The 16011-nt window shown below is 37.6% G+C and overlaps 1 protein-coding gene across 1 annotated transcript in view; it reads right to left on the reverse strand.

Annotated features, from left to right (window-relative positions):
- Positions 1-268: 268 nt before the first annotated feature.
- The window catches only part of RTF1 (RTF1 homolog, Paf1/RNA polymerase II complex component), a 29335-nt gene continuing 13592 nt past the window's right edge, over positions 269-16011 (reverse strand). The window contains exons 5-18 of the mRNA XM_053979334.1: positions 14254-14368; positions 12565-12676; positions 11594-11729; positions 10857-11034; positions 9887-9969; positions 9458-9545; positions 9266-9373; positions 8615-8692; positions 7258-7379; positions 6826-6883; positions 6171-6248; positions 5042-5137; positions 4648-4759; positions 269-3024 (exon numbers count right to left, since the gene is read on the reverse strand). Coding sequence (XP_053835309.1) covers positions 2918-3024; positions 4648-4759; positions 5042-5137; positions 6171-6248; positions 6826-6883; positions 7258-7379; positions 8615-8692; positions 9266-9373; positions 9458-9545; positions 9887-9969; positions 10857-11034; positions 11594-11729; positions 12565-12676; positions 14254-14368 — 1471 coding nt within the window. The 3' untranslated portion in view covers positions 269-2917. The remainder of the gene's footprint in view (positions 3025-4647; positions 4760-5041; positions 5138-6170; positions 6249-6825; positions 6884-7257; positions 7380-8614; positions 8693-9265; positions 9374-9457; positions 9546-9886; positions 9970-10856; positions 11035-11593; positions 11730-12564; positions 12677-14253; positions 14369-16011) is intronic.

Consider the following 16011-nt stretch of genomic DNA (forward strand, 5'->3'; position numbering starts at 1 on the left):
GTGATATGCAGTAGAGGTGCAAGTGATCTAACCTTCCAAGAGGTTCCATTTGAGTCTAGTGGTAAGGACCAACTCTAGATATTAGAGAGTGATCCAGGAGTCAACAGCTGCTCTTATAAAGAAAGAGGACTTACTTTTCATTAATTATTTCACAATATTAATATTACATATAATAGTCCAGACTGATATATGAAGTGTCAGTTTCTGAAAAAACAAGATCCAGATAGGAAATCCTTAGCACCTCAGATCAAGGGATAAACAATCAACCTTATTAAACCAACAAACCAAGTTTATTTATATAAGTCTGTACAATTGTGATGAACTATGCTAGGACACCAATGAAACAAAGTAAACAAATCTCTCCCTCTCTAACAAGTGGGAGGTGTAGTCACTCACCTTTACATGCACTTAAAGGAAAAAAGATTACAGCTTTCATACAATCATGTAACTATTCAAGAATACTTTCTTCATGTATGATTCTCAATATAAGAGGTTTGCATAATTTACTGATGGTTGCCTTCTCTGAAAAACAGAATTTTATCAAAACCCAGAGACTTTGAGAAGTGGCAGCTTCATAATTGCAGATAACTAGGACATAGTCCATCATTCAGATCAGCATCCTAAACTCACTGCATCTCCTGTGTTTCAGTTTTCTCTGCTCAAAGTTACGTGCAACACTGTATGGGTCTCATCCACATCCCGGTGTTTACAGATAGTCTTGCATTACCAAATGTAGAAGTTAACTAAAACTAATATATCCAGGCCAAGCATATTAAAAATACTGTATTTGGGTTAAGTTTACCTTTAGAGACCACTTGTCACTGCATCTCAGAGCTCTGAGGCATTTCTGTGGGAAAAAATCAGTTCCTGAACTCTTTGATTTGGCAATTATTTCTGCAAACCATTAGACAGTGATTATTTTTAAAACTGTCTATTGCAAAGTAAATTTCATATTTTTTTATCACAAATCACTTTAGCTGTTGAAAAAATCAAATCATATCAAATGCTTATCTACACAGTGAATCACAATGTTTCCTATGAAGTTATGATGGTACATCCCAAAAATCCAATCTTAAAAAGTTGTATGTATATGTGACAGCCTACTGTAACTCCAGAGAAGCTGCTAAAATAGGCCATCTAATAAAGTAGTCTATGATTTACAGAATAATCCACATGTCCTAGAACTATGGACTATTCAGTAAATAAGTACTGAAATATTTCTATTTATTTGTTTACATGGTAGGCTTCATACGTTGATTTTCTTTTTATACACAGTTCTTAGAATCAATCTGCACACATTACATGATGTTTCTTTAAAGCTACTGTTAAAAAAAGGAAGAGAAAGTTAAATAAGAATTACATTAAAGTTTCATTAAGAATCCAAGAAGAAAGTATCAAACACAGGTTTTAAGATAACCAGTGTATGATTTCAGAAAAACAGCAATGCTCTGACACAAGAAGAGCACTACATTTTCCCTCTTTAGAGTCCCTCAGAAACATTCCTATCCAGTTCAGTGCTTAAGTTGTTATTTACGTACTGGCCTGAGTAGGAACACACACGTGCTTGCACGCTTACCTGAACAAGGGCCTCTAACCTTTTAGACTTCTCTTTTAATTTAGTTCTTAGTTTCATATATTCAGTTGTATCTTGTTTGGAAAAGTTCTTTGTTAAATGTCACTTATATTTACATTTGATTTTTTTTCTTTTTTACACCTGAGTGATAATTTAGCTGTCAATTTGTGCCTAGTCAAATATTCCATAAAGCCATATAATTCTTGTGCTCCTGTTGCACTTCACTTGTACCAGTTTATATATGAAAAATGTCTTTCACCTACCTCTCATATTACCCACTGATCTTTCTATTATGTCCTTCCCCTTCCATAGAATGTGATTTTTTAAAAAAAATATTGTTTATTGATAGAAGCCCCATTTAAATGGTTCAGAAAGTAAGAAACGAAGTAAGCTGGAGTCCAGTGAAGACATGATAACTTAACAAATATGTAATATTGAAGGCTTGGAGAAGAAACTAAAGCCCAACCAAATGAGCTCCCCGGGATCACCCCATAAAAAGCTACTTCACCCAGTTACAGATGTAGAGTCTGGATGTGCTACAGATGACAAGTCCCATATTAAGAGCTGTGTACCTCTTTCTTATCGGTTAAGTGTAATTAAAAAAGAGAACATGAAGTTAAATAGCTATATCAGCCAAGCCGTTTTAGTAAGAAGAATCACATTTAATGAGTTTCTTTCTTGCAATTTCAGATGCTCAAATACAGCTGGTAGAAATTCAAACAGCCGTAAAGAACTGTGACAGACGGATACAAATAGTACTGCAGCTTAAAAATGATAAAAAACACCTGAAAAAAAGTCACACAACCCTCCCAAAAAAATTTACACTTTGAACCTAGGCCAGTTTTTGAAGATTCCCTTCTCCAAAGCTAGGATGAAGGAGGAAGAAGAAGAGGGAGAAAGTGCAGATGACCTTCCAGCCACAAAGGTCTTGCGCCAATGTTTATTCACTGTGCCTGTGGTGGTATGTAAGGGGAAATCACCAAGTGCTGATTCTGCGACTGCCAAGAGATTCCTATGGAAATCCAGACCTCAGGCTAATACTGAACACAGAGTGGACCAACGAGCTGCATCAACAAAATAAAAACAAAATTCAAACTAAAAGAAATGGGAAAACCCCAAATAGCACAGATCCACATTTGTGAGGGGAGCAGAGGAAAGGGCAAGAAGGGAGGTCTATACAGTAAATAGTTGAATGGTTTATGTTACAGATGACTGGCAGTTTTAAAGAGTCTCTTCCCAGCTCCATTGCTGCTCCAACCCAGAAGGGAAAACTGAAAAGGGAGGAAGAAAAAGTAGGACATCATCATGGAGCATGCAGGATCAGAAGCAGCAGAGTGGGCATGCTCAAATAAGCCCCCGTCTCTTTTTGTAGTCCTCCAAGTTCAATGATCGCCGAGGGGCACCATCTTTTGCTGGAGGAGCCTTGGAGGTGATGGCCAGTGCCTTAGATTCTGTTGGGGACAAGAAAAGAGTAAGGACAAAACTACAGGCAAACTATAAATTTTTACTTGTTGTTTTTGCTGACAACTTCACCACAAAATCATGTTTGGCTTCTTTAGTACACATCAGATTAGAACTTCAGTTAATATTGGGGAGCTTATATTCATAGATGCAGCACATGCAATTTTGACTCTGTATGTTAATCCAGAGACAGATAGTAAGCAGAAAAAGTCAAATGTTCTATCTATGTCTACAACTCACATTTTTATCAGTCTCCAGATTCTTCTGTTAAGCAAAGAGACTGCACAAAATAAGATGCCTAAATGGTGGTCTGTCTAAGGAAAACTGCATTCCTCGTGCTTCTCTCTTCAGTGTCCTTCAGTGCCTAATCCTCATCTGCTTGCTAACTCTCAAGTTTGTAACTCACTAGCTGTTTCACGAAGTCTCTTGTTCTTGAACTCCTGCCTCATTTCTAGTCTCACATCCAGAGTTTCCATCTTGACCTAGTTTGGAAAAACTTGTCCTGCTCTTGCTTCTTGACAAGGTTTGACTTTGTGCATTCTTACAGTACTTCCTAAATTATTGTCCTCCAAGAAACTGCAGACCTAATCCTTCAACTAATAAAAGAAATACTAAACCTTGTGTATCAAATTGCACTGGTATACTCTTCCCATGCTTTCTTCCCACTGGAAAACAACTTTATAGGACACAAGAAAATAGCTTCAAGTTGCACTAGGGAGGTTTAGACTGGATATTAGGAGAAATTTAGGATTGTCAAGTATCGGAACAGGCTGCTCAGGGAAGTGCTTAAGTCACCATCCCTGGAGGTATTTAAAAGACCTGTAGCTGTGGCACATGGGGACCTGGTTTAGTGGTGGATTTGTGAATGCTGAGTTAATGGTTGGACTCGTTAATCTTGAGGCTCTTTTTCAATCAAAATGATCCTATGATACACAACTGCTCTTGTCACACATCTCCTGCTGTCAAAGTGAAGATAACATGGAGGAAGAGCCTGCAAGTTTGTGTCTATTATCGTCACTCACTGGTCAGTGTTTTCGTTCCCCTAAAATTTGGCTTCAATACATCTGCAATGTCTAAGTTAGGGAACAGCAACTTGGTAAAGCAGCACATTCAAAATCAAGTAAAAATACCTTATCCCCACAGTATGAGCATAGAGGACAGAACAGAGCACACAGACACACAGGACAGCTTATCTGTTGTTGAAAGTTATTAGACAAATTAATAAAGTAGAGTATCAAGGTAGCTGCCAACACTTACTAAATATAACACCCATCTTTCCCCCAAAGATTATGCAAGTCATAGATAATATAGACTGGAAGAGCATATTAAAACCCACTCATTATCTCCTTCTCTCCCTAGGTTTCAAATCAACGATATGGGGATATACAGGCTTTTAGTCTAACAACAATCCGGTTGTTCTTGTTTTCTAAGTGGATGTCACTATCACACATCCCCTCCTCCTCAGTTCAAGATACATGCCAAGATGGTGAACAGAGTCCTTACTCCCATTTTCAAAAGCCCACCAAAATTTTTGAAAGAATTATTCTGGAAGAAGTAAGTTCTATCAAAATGGGCTTGACAATCACATCCCCAAACTCAGATGGAACACCTACCTGAACTGGGAACCTGAAGATCTATCTTTACATCAAAGTCATGCACTTTGAAAAGATCTTCTGAGAGGTCACTAGCTGATTTAGAGTTCACATCTTTATCTTTTCCTTGACCCTGAAATGAAAACTACAGGTAAGCCTCCAAACCTTATCTGGCCATACAAACAGAGAAAAATGTTTTTTCCCCTCTTCTGTTATAAAAATATATAGTGTAGCTTTCATACTACTAAAGCAACTTAAATTTCCTTTTCCAATAACCAAAAAACTATTGCTTTTTAATGATAAAGCTCTACAGGATACACTGTTCTAGAATTGAAGCATGCACACCTGCTATTACTCACAAGCTTCATAGAGCAAAAGGGTGAGGAACATAACAGAGACCAAAATGGAAACTTACCTTATTTATGTCCTTTGGAGCATCTGGTAACACACCAGATCCATATTTTGCATTTAGCTGGGCAAGGATGGCAGCTTGGACAGCAGGATCTCTGGACTGCAAAGGTGAAATATTAGGCAAACATAAAAAATTACTGCATTTAAATTTGTGAAAGCTTGAACTACATTTTGTTAAAACAATGTTCATATCCATTAATCTAAAATTATATCCGTTCACGCAACTTTCAGAATCTCAGAAGGCTACTGAAATCATCCTGACATTATCTGACAATAACAAACTAAAACTCATCTTCTGAAAGAAAACAAATACATTTCCTGATTATACGGTTCTGTGACAGTTATGTATTTGCTTTCAGCTTACAGTTCTGGCTGAAACACAGACAAGAAATCTATAAAAGACTATTTTCTTTACCTAATAGTTCTCTAGCATAAATAAATAAAGCTATTCAGTTACAATTCTTTTCTAATAAAGAAGTATTTCAGAAATATTTAATTCGAGCCCTGCAATAGCATTTCTCTTTTATTTCCTTGATGGCTTGTGGAGACTGATGAAAGCCAACCTGAGCAGTTATTTCTTTAGATACCTACACCAGAACCACATACTATTCCAGAACAGACCTCAACAAGGCCAGATTACTTAGAAGGAGGAGGTGATCACCTTGTTACTCATTAGTTATATATGGAGGGACTGCAGTAGAAGGTTTTGCCACAGTATCACGTGGGAGGTTTGTGTTGAACTACTTCATCCATCACAGGCCCAAAATGTTTGTTCTCCTCTCACCTTTAACTGATCTTTCAGGAAACTTTCAGCTAATTAAAAGTGAAACTCACACCTAAAGCAAACTGTCTTCCCAGAGCTAAATAATTCTGAATAATTCGACATAGATGAACTCACGACAGAAGTCTCAATCATGCTTGCTTTTGCAGTACATACCCACATCACTTATGTCCTTCACACTTTGCATTAAAAAAGAAGAGGGACCAGGATCTCACTCAGCTGTATCTCACACTGGCATTCAGGGCGTTAATAGCATATGGCACAGTTGGGAATTTTTGTTCCTACATTCTGCATTACATTGGTTTCTGTTTTTCAACAAATTGCCTCAACTGAACTTAAGTCTTACACTCACATTAGACACTATTGTGGGCTTGCACTGCCGCCTAGTAAAGGGGTCCATTTGTTGGTTTTTCATGCTGTGACTTTCAGCCTGGAAAAGAAATAGCACATGGTTTTGCAGAGTTTGCTGCTTGCACTCTTTTAAATCCTCCCACAGCCCCCCCTCCATGCAATTACTCATCCGCTATATACAATACTGAGATCAGAGAAAAACCAGCAACAACATTAGAGAGATTTTAATGCACCCATCGTCCTGTGCATCACAGGACAAAACTGTCCTTATTGCATGCAACAACAGAAAATAGGCACACAACTCTCAGGACAGTTAATGCTTAAGCATTTGTTAACAAGATTAACTCTTCCTTAATAAAAATATAACTACAAAGAACCCAATATCTCCTACACTGTTTTATTATCTGAAGTCTCCTTTATGAGAAGACTTATTTTCTTTCTCAGATAAACAGCATTAAGTCACTTTTACAGTGACTAATCTGCTGATAACTGAATTGAGCAAAAGGATAAAGCAATGTGCTTTCAAATCATGTCATTTGCCTATATGAAAGATTTTACAGATAATTTAAAAATATTAGTGACATTGCCATGCAATTATCCCTCTTTGCATCATTTCATCTCTACTTGTAGAAAAGTATTAATTCAGCACTATTTACCACAAGAGCCTTCTCAGACTCAACGATATTCCACTCTCTATTTCTCTGGTTGATGTAACTGCAGAATGGAAAAAAAGGAAAAAGAAAGTGACTGTCATTTATCAGTCCCTACACAGCAAAACAGCTGAAAGCATTCTTGCAGCTTCATTCTGACCACAAATTACTCTTATTGCAACGCAACTGCCCATGGGGTATATAGAAGAGAGTTTACATTTTTGACAGTTTTAACTGCAGGACAGACAGAAAGTGAAAGATAGACAAAGAAAGTGAAGATAGACAAGCACTAACAGAGTCATTATATTACACATTAACACACTGTACAGGAAAAAAGAAACAAAATCCTGCAGTTAATTTGTTAATGCATTAGTTTCTCTTTTTAAAATATTGTTTGATACTATTTAAGAAAGGAAATTCCCAATAGGTAGTTCTTACCTGATTGCAGAAATATTTTTTGTTCGTTGACGATCCAGAGCCTCTGCTCTCTCTTCAAGTTCATTAAGCTGATCTTGAATCTGCTTGGCCTTATCTTGGTCCCCCAAATCCTCAGCCATAGCCTTCAATCAAAAAGCAACTCATTAGGCACTACTCTCTACCCAGAATTACTCAGGGAGACAATGGATATACCCGTGAATCAGTCAGCCAACCCTACTCCAATCGTGAATGTTCTTCCCTGCATGGTAAGAGTACAACAAAGACCTATGCTTTCCTTACAGCTCAAGGCAAAACTGGATTTCTTATTCTGAAGAACTCTGAAAACCTTTACACTAAGGAGAATGTAGGAACACCAGTCCCAGAATAAGAAGGACAAGTCAGTTAGATGACTTAAGTTACAAGTTTTAATAAAACTTAACATCCCATGTAGCACATCAGGAAAGGAATTATTTCCACAACTGCCAGTTGCCATTTACTTCAGGGAGCAGAGAGTCCCCTGAGGCACGACAACAGCTTATTGTGCCACCTGGTGACAACAAAAAGCAACTGCACTACTCCCTGTGACAGAGTTTACATGTTCGTGAATAGCAAAGTAGTGACCCCAAAAATACAGTTAAACCAAGGAACCAAGAAATGTGTATCAATACAAACTCTTGGGTTTTACTGTATATGAAGCTTTAGCGTCTCGAGAAAGACAAAAAATTATGGTTCTATTTGTGCAGTCCTATCTTCAGAGATACTTAAGACTGCTTGTTTTCTTCACTTCTTGGCTTTGGCTTTTATGCACTGTTAGGTCTACTTGTTCCAGGAAGACTACAGGTAAAAACAGTTTGTAGCAAGTAAGCCTTTCAGTCACTTCTTTTTTTTTTCAATAGAAATTACCAGGCATAAAGTGACAATTCAGTTATCCCTGAGTAAAAAATATAACACAACTTCTTTTTTTCCTAGCTTCAAATAAGAAAAGGAAATCCACTTCCAAACATTATTATGAAGTACTCTAAAAACAAGAACAAACAAAACCAAAACAAAAAAAAAACAACAAAATGGACCCAAAAAAACCCAAAAAATAAAAAAATAAGAAAAAAGGAAAAGTTTCTTAGACCAGTCTAAGACCTTGTTTAACAGACACAAGAAGAGACAGGGGCAATTGCCAACAATTTAAACAAAAGGAGTGCAGTAGCTGACTGGATACTGAGTATTGTGATCCCAGCAATGAACCTTGAGAACCACCTTCCAGCTGCACAGTAGGCTCACAGTTGAGCCTACTGCTGACCTCTGCCAATCCAGATGAGCTCCAGTTCTTTGAAATCAAAGACTGCATTAAGTGATGACTTGCAGACATCATCTCATCTCTCACCTTCTCCTTTAATAGCTGAGTTTTCTTCATGGCATAATTTGGAGGTGCTTTTCTGAACCTTTCCTTCTCTTTCACAATCTGTAAGATGCAGAGGAAACAACATGAATATGCAAATACGAAATCTCTTTTTCAGTACTTGAACATTAGAAGCAACAGATGAGTATCACCTAAGAAATTTATTTATTGCCACTGAATTTGACATATGCTCTGATGGTTCTGTTTTCTAGTTTGTGCCTTTGGTAATGAGTTAAAGCTCCATTCTCCTCACTACCTACAAAAGTCTGAGGCTAATCACCTTCGGTCAGTACCAAGCAAGTACAAGACTGCAAAACCTGTGATAAATGCAACTACCATGATGCTGTCAAGTTTTTCAGAACATGGCAACTAAGTTGCCATACTCGGGAGTTCAGTGATATGCAACACAAGTTCAAGAGGAGATAACAGGGCACAAACGATGAAGAAAAGCAGGAGTGAACACAAAACAACAGTAGGATGACCAAGCTACTTTATCCAGTCATGAAACTTCCTTTTGAGCCTTTTACTTCCTTCTTGGAAAGCAAATACCATGATCATTTTGCTTTGTAACTGCTACTGCATGAATTCCTGTCACTTTTAAGCACTGACACAGCTTCACTATAATGCACCATTTACCTCTTCAATGTCCTGATCATTAAACTTGTAGTTAAGGGCTTCTTTGATGGACACTTCCTTCTTGTTTATCTCATCTAGTGTGGGTAGCTGCATCCCAGCAGAGAACATCTAAACACAAGACAGAATTATTTTTCACTTAAAGTCTGCTTGGCAGAAGGCTGCTAAGAAGAAACTAAAGTCTGGCAAACTTACTGCTTCCTTCCACTTCATAAATTCACTTTCAGTAAATTCCTGATTTGAGACAAACTCCAAGCGAAATACGCGTGAATCATTGCCATGCCTGCAACAATACAATGTAAAACATCCCCTTGTGATGGTGTAAAGTGGTGACGCTGGATCTATATGTGTAATCTGATTAAAGAAGTACAAAAATAAACAACCGCATGTCAACATAATCATAACTCCCTACATGAAATTTTTGGGGTATTTTATAATTTCCATTATGCTCAAGGAGGGAAAAAAAAACCCACAAATAAACCCAATCCAAACATTGTAGCATTAAGTAGCATGACAAGGGTAAGTCTACTTTTCAGTTCTCACCTCCAAATTCCACACAGACCATTATTTGCTAGGAAAAGGACACTGATTTATGAACTAAAGAGGATTCCTTTAGTATCTTACCGCAGCTGTAGTCCTTTGTTTGTCCGTGTGCCACCAAGCTGGTAAACCTTTGCAGTCTCTACCACACCAGTTATTTCAGCAACCTGTATCACAGAGTAAAATATATGAGAAGAAGGATGCAAAAGAGGGTTTTTTTTTTCATGTTCCTGGAATGTATCTGGAATATTCAAGCCTTTTCACTAGAAATAAAAAACCTTAATCTAGCTAACAATTCTAACCAGATCAAGGAAAGCAAGACTCTTCAGTATACATTATCAGGTACTGAATGAGTTGCTTCATACTTATTTTTTGAGTTAATAAATTATACCATCTGAATGCCTGATGCAGTTTATCTTCTCAGCTCTGCCTTCCTGACCAAATAGTGTACACTCTCCTACCTTTCCTATTTCCTTCTCAAATAATGTTGGTTTGGGTAAACATATGTTTCAAATGAAATACACTATTGCTGCTCACATACTAAACACAACCCTTCTGGGGGCCTTTTTAAGGCAATTTTAGAGACTATTATTGTATCCTATGATTACAACAATGAAACAGAAAAACAAAACTGTGTTCTCAATGACAGTCTCTTCTGGAGGCACAGGGGTGTACTAAAAACTTTGTAAAAAAAGTCAACACCACACAATAACTTGAGAACAGTCTAAGAAATAAGGAATGAATCTTACTCATCCTTCCTTGGTCTAAGCAGAGTCTGGAACTCTAGTCTGCAATACAACATGAACCAAAACTGGAAGATCAGGCTTTGTTAGTAGTCACTCTCTCTCACTGAATTTATCTCCTCCTCTAGGTGGTGATGGATTTATTTATTCTTAAACCAGTCTCCTCCACCTCATTGGCAGCAATTACATTTCTGGTTATAAGCAATCTTTTTTTATCAGTCAAACAGTCACTGGTACCTGACACCTGATAAGCTGCAAATATTTTATTACAGCACACAAAAAAGAACTAAATCCCTCCGAGCTAAACTCACCCGATAAACAGGTTTACTGTTGTGATTGCCGATGCCAATACGGACGAAGCAGCCAGTGACTGTCTTGGCAAAGAAGGGCATGTGACACCAGCGTTCCAGCTTGTGCCGCGACAACCGTACTCGGTTCAGTTCTTCAGGCAAGGACACTGGCTGGGACTTGGGAGGAATTTCTTCTTTCCTGATTTGGGAAACGTGAGAGGGAATAAAAAAAAAGTAGAGACATAATCAAAACCCAAAAAGGGGGTCCTGAGTAAGGTGCAGCATGAGCACTATTTAAATTACCAGTAAAAGGAATAATTCATCATGCACTAGTTGACTGTAGATGTGTGAATTTAACACTCAGGAAAAGGCTTAACGTGAAGTCCTAGACTTATTAAATACTGCCCCTGCTACCAGAAAGCAGAAAGACACACACCAAGGCAGTTTTATAGACTAATGTTTTAAGATAAGCTGCTGAATTGCAGGATAAACAGATCAGTAAAGAACAGTGTAATTTGGGCTAAACCTGACAGCTGGGAACTGAAGTTGCAAACCCTCCCAAGGTAAAAAGTCCCCTGAACCATGATATAGTGCCAAGGACTCAAATCTGAGCAATGCAATTGTGCCAAGAGGCAAAAACACTTTAGAGACACTGAACTGCCCCAAACAATCCTCTAGAACAGCATGTGTCTACCCAAAGTAGATCTCTATTTTTGAACATACTTACAAGTAATCATAGCCCAGTGTTTACTACTTACTCTTCCTCTTCATCAGAGGATGATGATCTGGATGAGCGATCACTTTTCTCACTAGACTTATCATCCTCCTCCTCCTCTTCATCATCAGAGTATACTTCACTAGTTTTTAATGGCTGTTTTTTTGCAAGCAATTCAGCTGGGGGAAGGACCAAGAACAAGGAAAAGCAAGCTATGAATATTTTATGAAATGCTTCCCTGTAAGAGCTGAACCTTAATTGCTTTAAAAAAAATCCAAGAGGCAGACAGGTATTAATTTTACACTAGATACAGGTGGCACATGTTCAAATCTACTAGTAAGCTGTGCACTTCATTGACTTCTCTCTTTGCATATACACGAAGTATTTAAAATCATCCTAAACCTCAGTTGTACTTATTTTCAGTCTCCCAACTTGACTGCACACAGTAATTCAAGATAGGTGCAACAACTGGATATACAAGAAAAAAACTATTATGATCAGAAAGCTCATGGTTATTTTACAAGGAAAAAGATAAAAACCTCATGTTTGGAGAGGATTACAATAAAATCCAGTAGAGTAAAAAAAAAATGGTCGCATCAAAAGTCAGTGGCAAGATGGCCAAGATGATGTGTCAGTGAAGAAACAAGCAAATGTAGACAGGTTATCACAAGCACAATAAGTAGGAGTTTGAATGATTCAGAGATTAAAAACCTGAATCTAAGTGACCAATTCAAAACATTAACTAAACCTTACGAAGAGCCATTCAGTGGACTGCAATGAAAGTTCTGGTTTTAGACCACTCTAGGGAGGGGTAGGGGTGAGGAATATTCCATCAGTGGTGAACTGCCAAATATCACCCTAGCAGGTCGTGTTGGGCAAAGACCAATGAAAAGACATGGAATTCATTCACTCCAAGGTGTAGGATTGTTGCATTAATTTGAAACAGGAAGTAGTGCTATCAGAAAGCTGCAATAATGCCTCAAAAACTGTAGCAAGAGCAACATCCTTTCATACCTGTTCTGTTCTTCCTTTTCTCTCTTTCTGCTTTTAGCTCCTCCATTGCCTGAGATTTCTTGTCTAGCTTTTCATCCCGCTTTGATCTCCGCTCTTTGTTATGTGACATGACCTAAAAACATATACAGAAAATCCCTCAACACCATCAATCCATAAGTTGAAAAGCATCAAAACAAAGATTTGTTTGCATACTTTGAAAATTTTTCAAATAGAAATTACTAACATACTCCTTTTTGAAATAATTTTTTTCCAGTTCATTTTTATGGAAGTTAGAGAGGGAAATCAATCTGGAGCATATTTCTTTATTTTGCCTCATATAAAAAATAATGAACATATTTATAGTTCACCATTTTTGCTACCAAGTCTTAGTCTCAAAATTCCTCCTTTAAGTTAAAAAATGACTAGAGAAATAAAACAGAAGTAATCCAGCAACTAACATGTAACGAGGAAAAACTGGATGAATAGTCTTCTCATTTGCTGCTTCTGCAAGGCCAAATCAAAGCACTAGTTTTCATTTAGTACCAAAGAAAAAAGTTATGTTAAAAAATACTTAAAGCAGAAATAAAGTTGCTTGTAAAATCTGCAAGATGGATTCAAATCTTAAATGTTTAAAGTCTTCTTCTGTTTTCCATTTCTAACAGGTCTATCTCTATAGAGAAAGCAGCCTCTATAATAAGCATAAAAGACTCATTTCAGCTAAGTTGAAGTAATTTCTGCAAGACACTGTAAAAGAACTCTAAATAAGATCCTTTTACACATGCATATATGTATTTGCAAGTACACTTTGTGTATTATAAATGGCTATTAAAGTATATACACACATACATCCATGGAGTTGAGGGAGTAGGGAAATGTGATTCATTCCGCTCAACTTGTGCCTAAGGGGGAACTCATTTCACCCAATTTGATTTCAGGTGTTAAACATCTGTTTCACTAGAAAATAACACAGTGAATTGTCAGCTGAAGATGCCCTGTTCCATTGTACAAAACAATAGGCAACAAAAAGTAAACAATCAACTGGTTCTTAGACGGCTGAAGTTAGGCAAGATGAATCCCACCCCACTCTGGGAGCCTACCTGCCCTGACTCTATATTAATGGCAGGATCTTCACTATTTGAAACCACAGTTCAGTTACATAGGCCTGGCCCCAAAAACTAGTGTTGTCCTCTTTTTACTGGAGGTGGAAAACCTATAGAACTACTTCTGCTCCTCCTGGCATTCAAGCTTTTCCTTGGCATCCCTGCAAGAAGAGCATCTTTGCCACTGTATGTATGTGCATGCAAAATAATATGACAGTTGAGCAGTTTTTGGTCTGCTCTCTCAAACTTTTCAAGAAGAGCATGTATGGAATGTTTCAGACTGAAGGACAGAAGTTTGGTTAAAGGAACTGTAAAAGCTTGCTTTCCTTTTCTGATATGGGAGGGCTATCACAGCACCTGCAGACATAGTTCCAACTTTGTATTTTTCATTAAAGTAGTATCAGTGCAACCCTCAATAGGCCAAAGATGTTAACTTCCTTATATGAACTGGAAAAACTGAAGATAGCTTGAGAATACAAATTAATTAAATTCTGATCTGCTTACTACACTGTTTGACATTAAGGGAAAACATTAAGGGTAGAGAGGCCATACCCTGTCTCCTTTCACCAAGGGAAAAGGGTTTATTACCAAGAACAGTTTCATTTCCTACCTGGGATTCCTGGATCTGTGTGAGTTTTTTCTTCTCCTGCTCCTCCTCTTGCTTTTTCTTTTTCTCTTTCTTTTCTTTCTTTTTTGCTGTTTTTAGTTTTTTCTTGATTTCAAATCTAGTAGAAGTTATTGGAACAAAAAGAATGTATGAAAGAATGCTCTTCCTGAGAGAGCAAAGGATTGTTCAAATGCTATCACAATTGCTATTAGGCTGCAAGAAACACTTCAACTGCTTGTCCCTTTTATGCTATCCTGTCCCCTATTCCTATCCCCTCCCTTCCCCAAGAAAATAAAGAAAAGCTGAGCACACCAAGTGCAACCCTACAGAGACCTAACCTAAAGGGTTGATGAGACCATTTAGACATTACTATTCCACAGAAATATGCCCTTACTCCATCTTTCTCTTTGCCAGTGCAGCGATCGTTGCATACTGCCTCCAACTCTAAAATCATGTGGCTATTTCACATAATTTGAACCTAAACAGCTAAAGGTTTTTTTTTTTATTTAGAGCCACTATCATGCTAACTTTTTCGTGCTTAAACTTCATCTTTTTACTGGCACTGGTTTGTATAAGAATGACTGCAACGTTTCGATTCCTGCTTCAGCAGCTGAATTCTTATCAGACTCAGTTTCTGCAGAAGAATTTAGGCACTTCCATGTCTGCCTTCATGAAATATATCACCCTGATGGTCTTATTTTCAGCCACTGAATTCAGAAGAGTAGTAATTTCAATGGAACAGACTCATGACCGAGATTCCACTGCACCCTGGACTGGTCACTGCTTTAGTGAAGTGTGCATATGGACATACACAAGAAAAAAAATAGCTTCCAATAACTGAAATTCAAAATGTGTTATCCACATGCACATTACACAGTCTATTCTTCTTCAGTCCTTTACACCTGGATTTTATAGACAACAAACTGAAGTGTCAGATGAGCTCATTACCCTTTATGCCTTTAACATGAAGCACGACACACAAGACACAGGCATTATATCAGATGCAATGTCTGATGTAATAAAAATGAACTTACAGTATAATGTGCATACAAAGAGCTTTTGAAAGATTCAACTTAACATAAATGACTACCCCACCACCCCCTTAGTTCTAACTGCCAAGACTTTACACAGAACAGCACAAATTCTTTTAAGATTCAATCAGTAACTCAAGCTTTGATTGTTTAGCTTGTTTGTATCAAGTATTCTCCAGCATTCATTCTAAAACAGAGACATTCAGTTACCATGAAATAGAGAGTAAAATTTGAAAGGTATGATGTCCTTCTACATGGTCTAAATCCAAACTTACAATCATTCTGATCCCTTTGAGGAGAGCAGCAGACCACGTAAGATTCTGAATGTGGTGTTAAAATCAAGGCAGGCAGGCAGTGCTCTAGCTATGGCTTGGACAAATAAAGTTTGGCAGTCGCTTGTATTGACATGATTTACTCAAGAGATGTCAGTCCTCTAGGGAAATTTCTCAGCAAGTGAGAAAAGAGAAGGCACTAAAGAAGAAAGAAACTCGAGAAACCTTGTCCCATACGTGCCAAATCCTTTTGATTAAGACACATGGGAAGTAAAATACCTTTACTATAAAGAAGCTGCCTGACTGGACAGTGTAACAGCTACAGACAAACAAGAAAACAGTACATAAGGTAGAAATCCACAAAAGATTCCATGAAAAGGACATATCCAACACCGCTCCTCATTATTTCAGTATCTCTACCTTCTATTAGGACCCAAACCAGTTTCACACCCATATAT

This window comes from Vidua macroura, chromosome 6 (assembly GCF_024509145.1).
Source record: "Vidua macroura isolate BioBank_ID:100142 chromosome 6, ASM2450914v1, whole genome shotgun sequence".
In the NCBI taxonomy this organism is placed as follows: domain Eukaryota; kingdom Metazoa; phylum Chordata; class Aves; order Passeriformes; family Viduidae; genus Vidua; species Vidua macroura.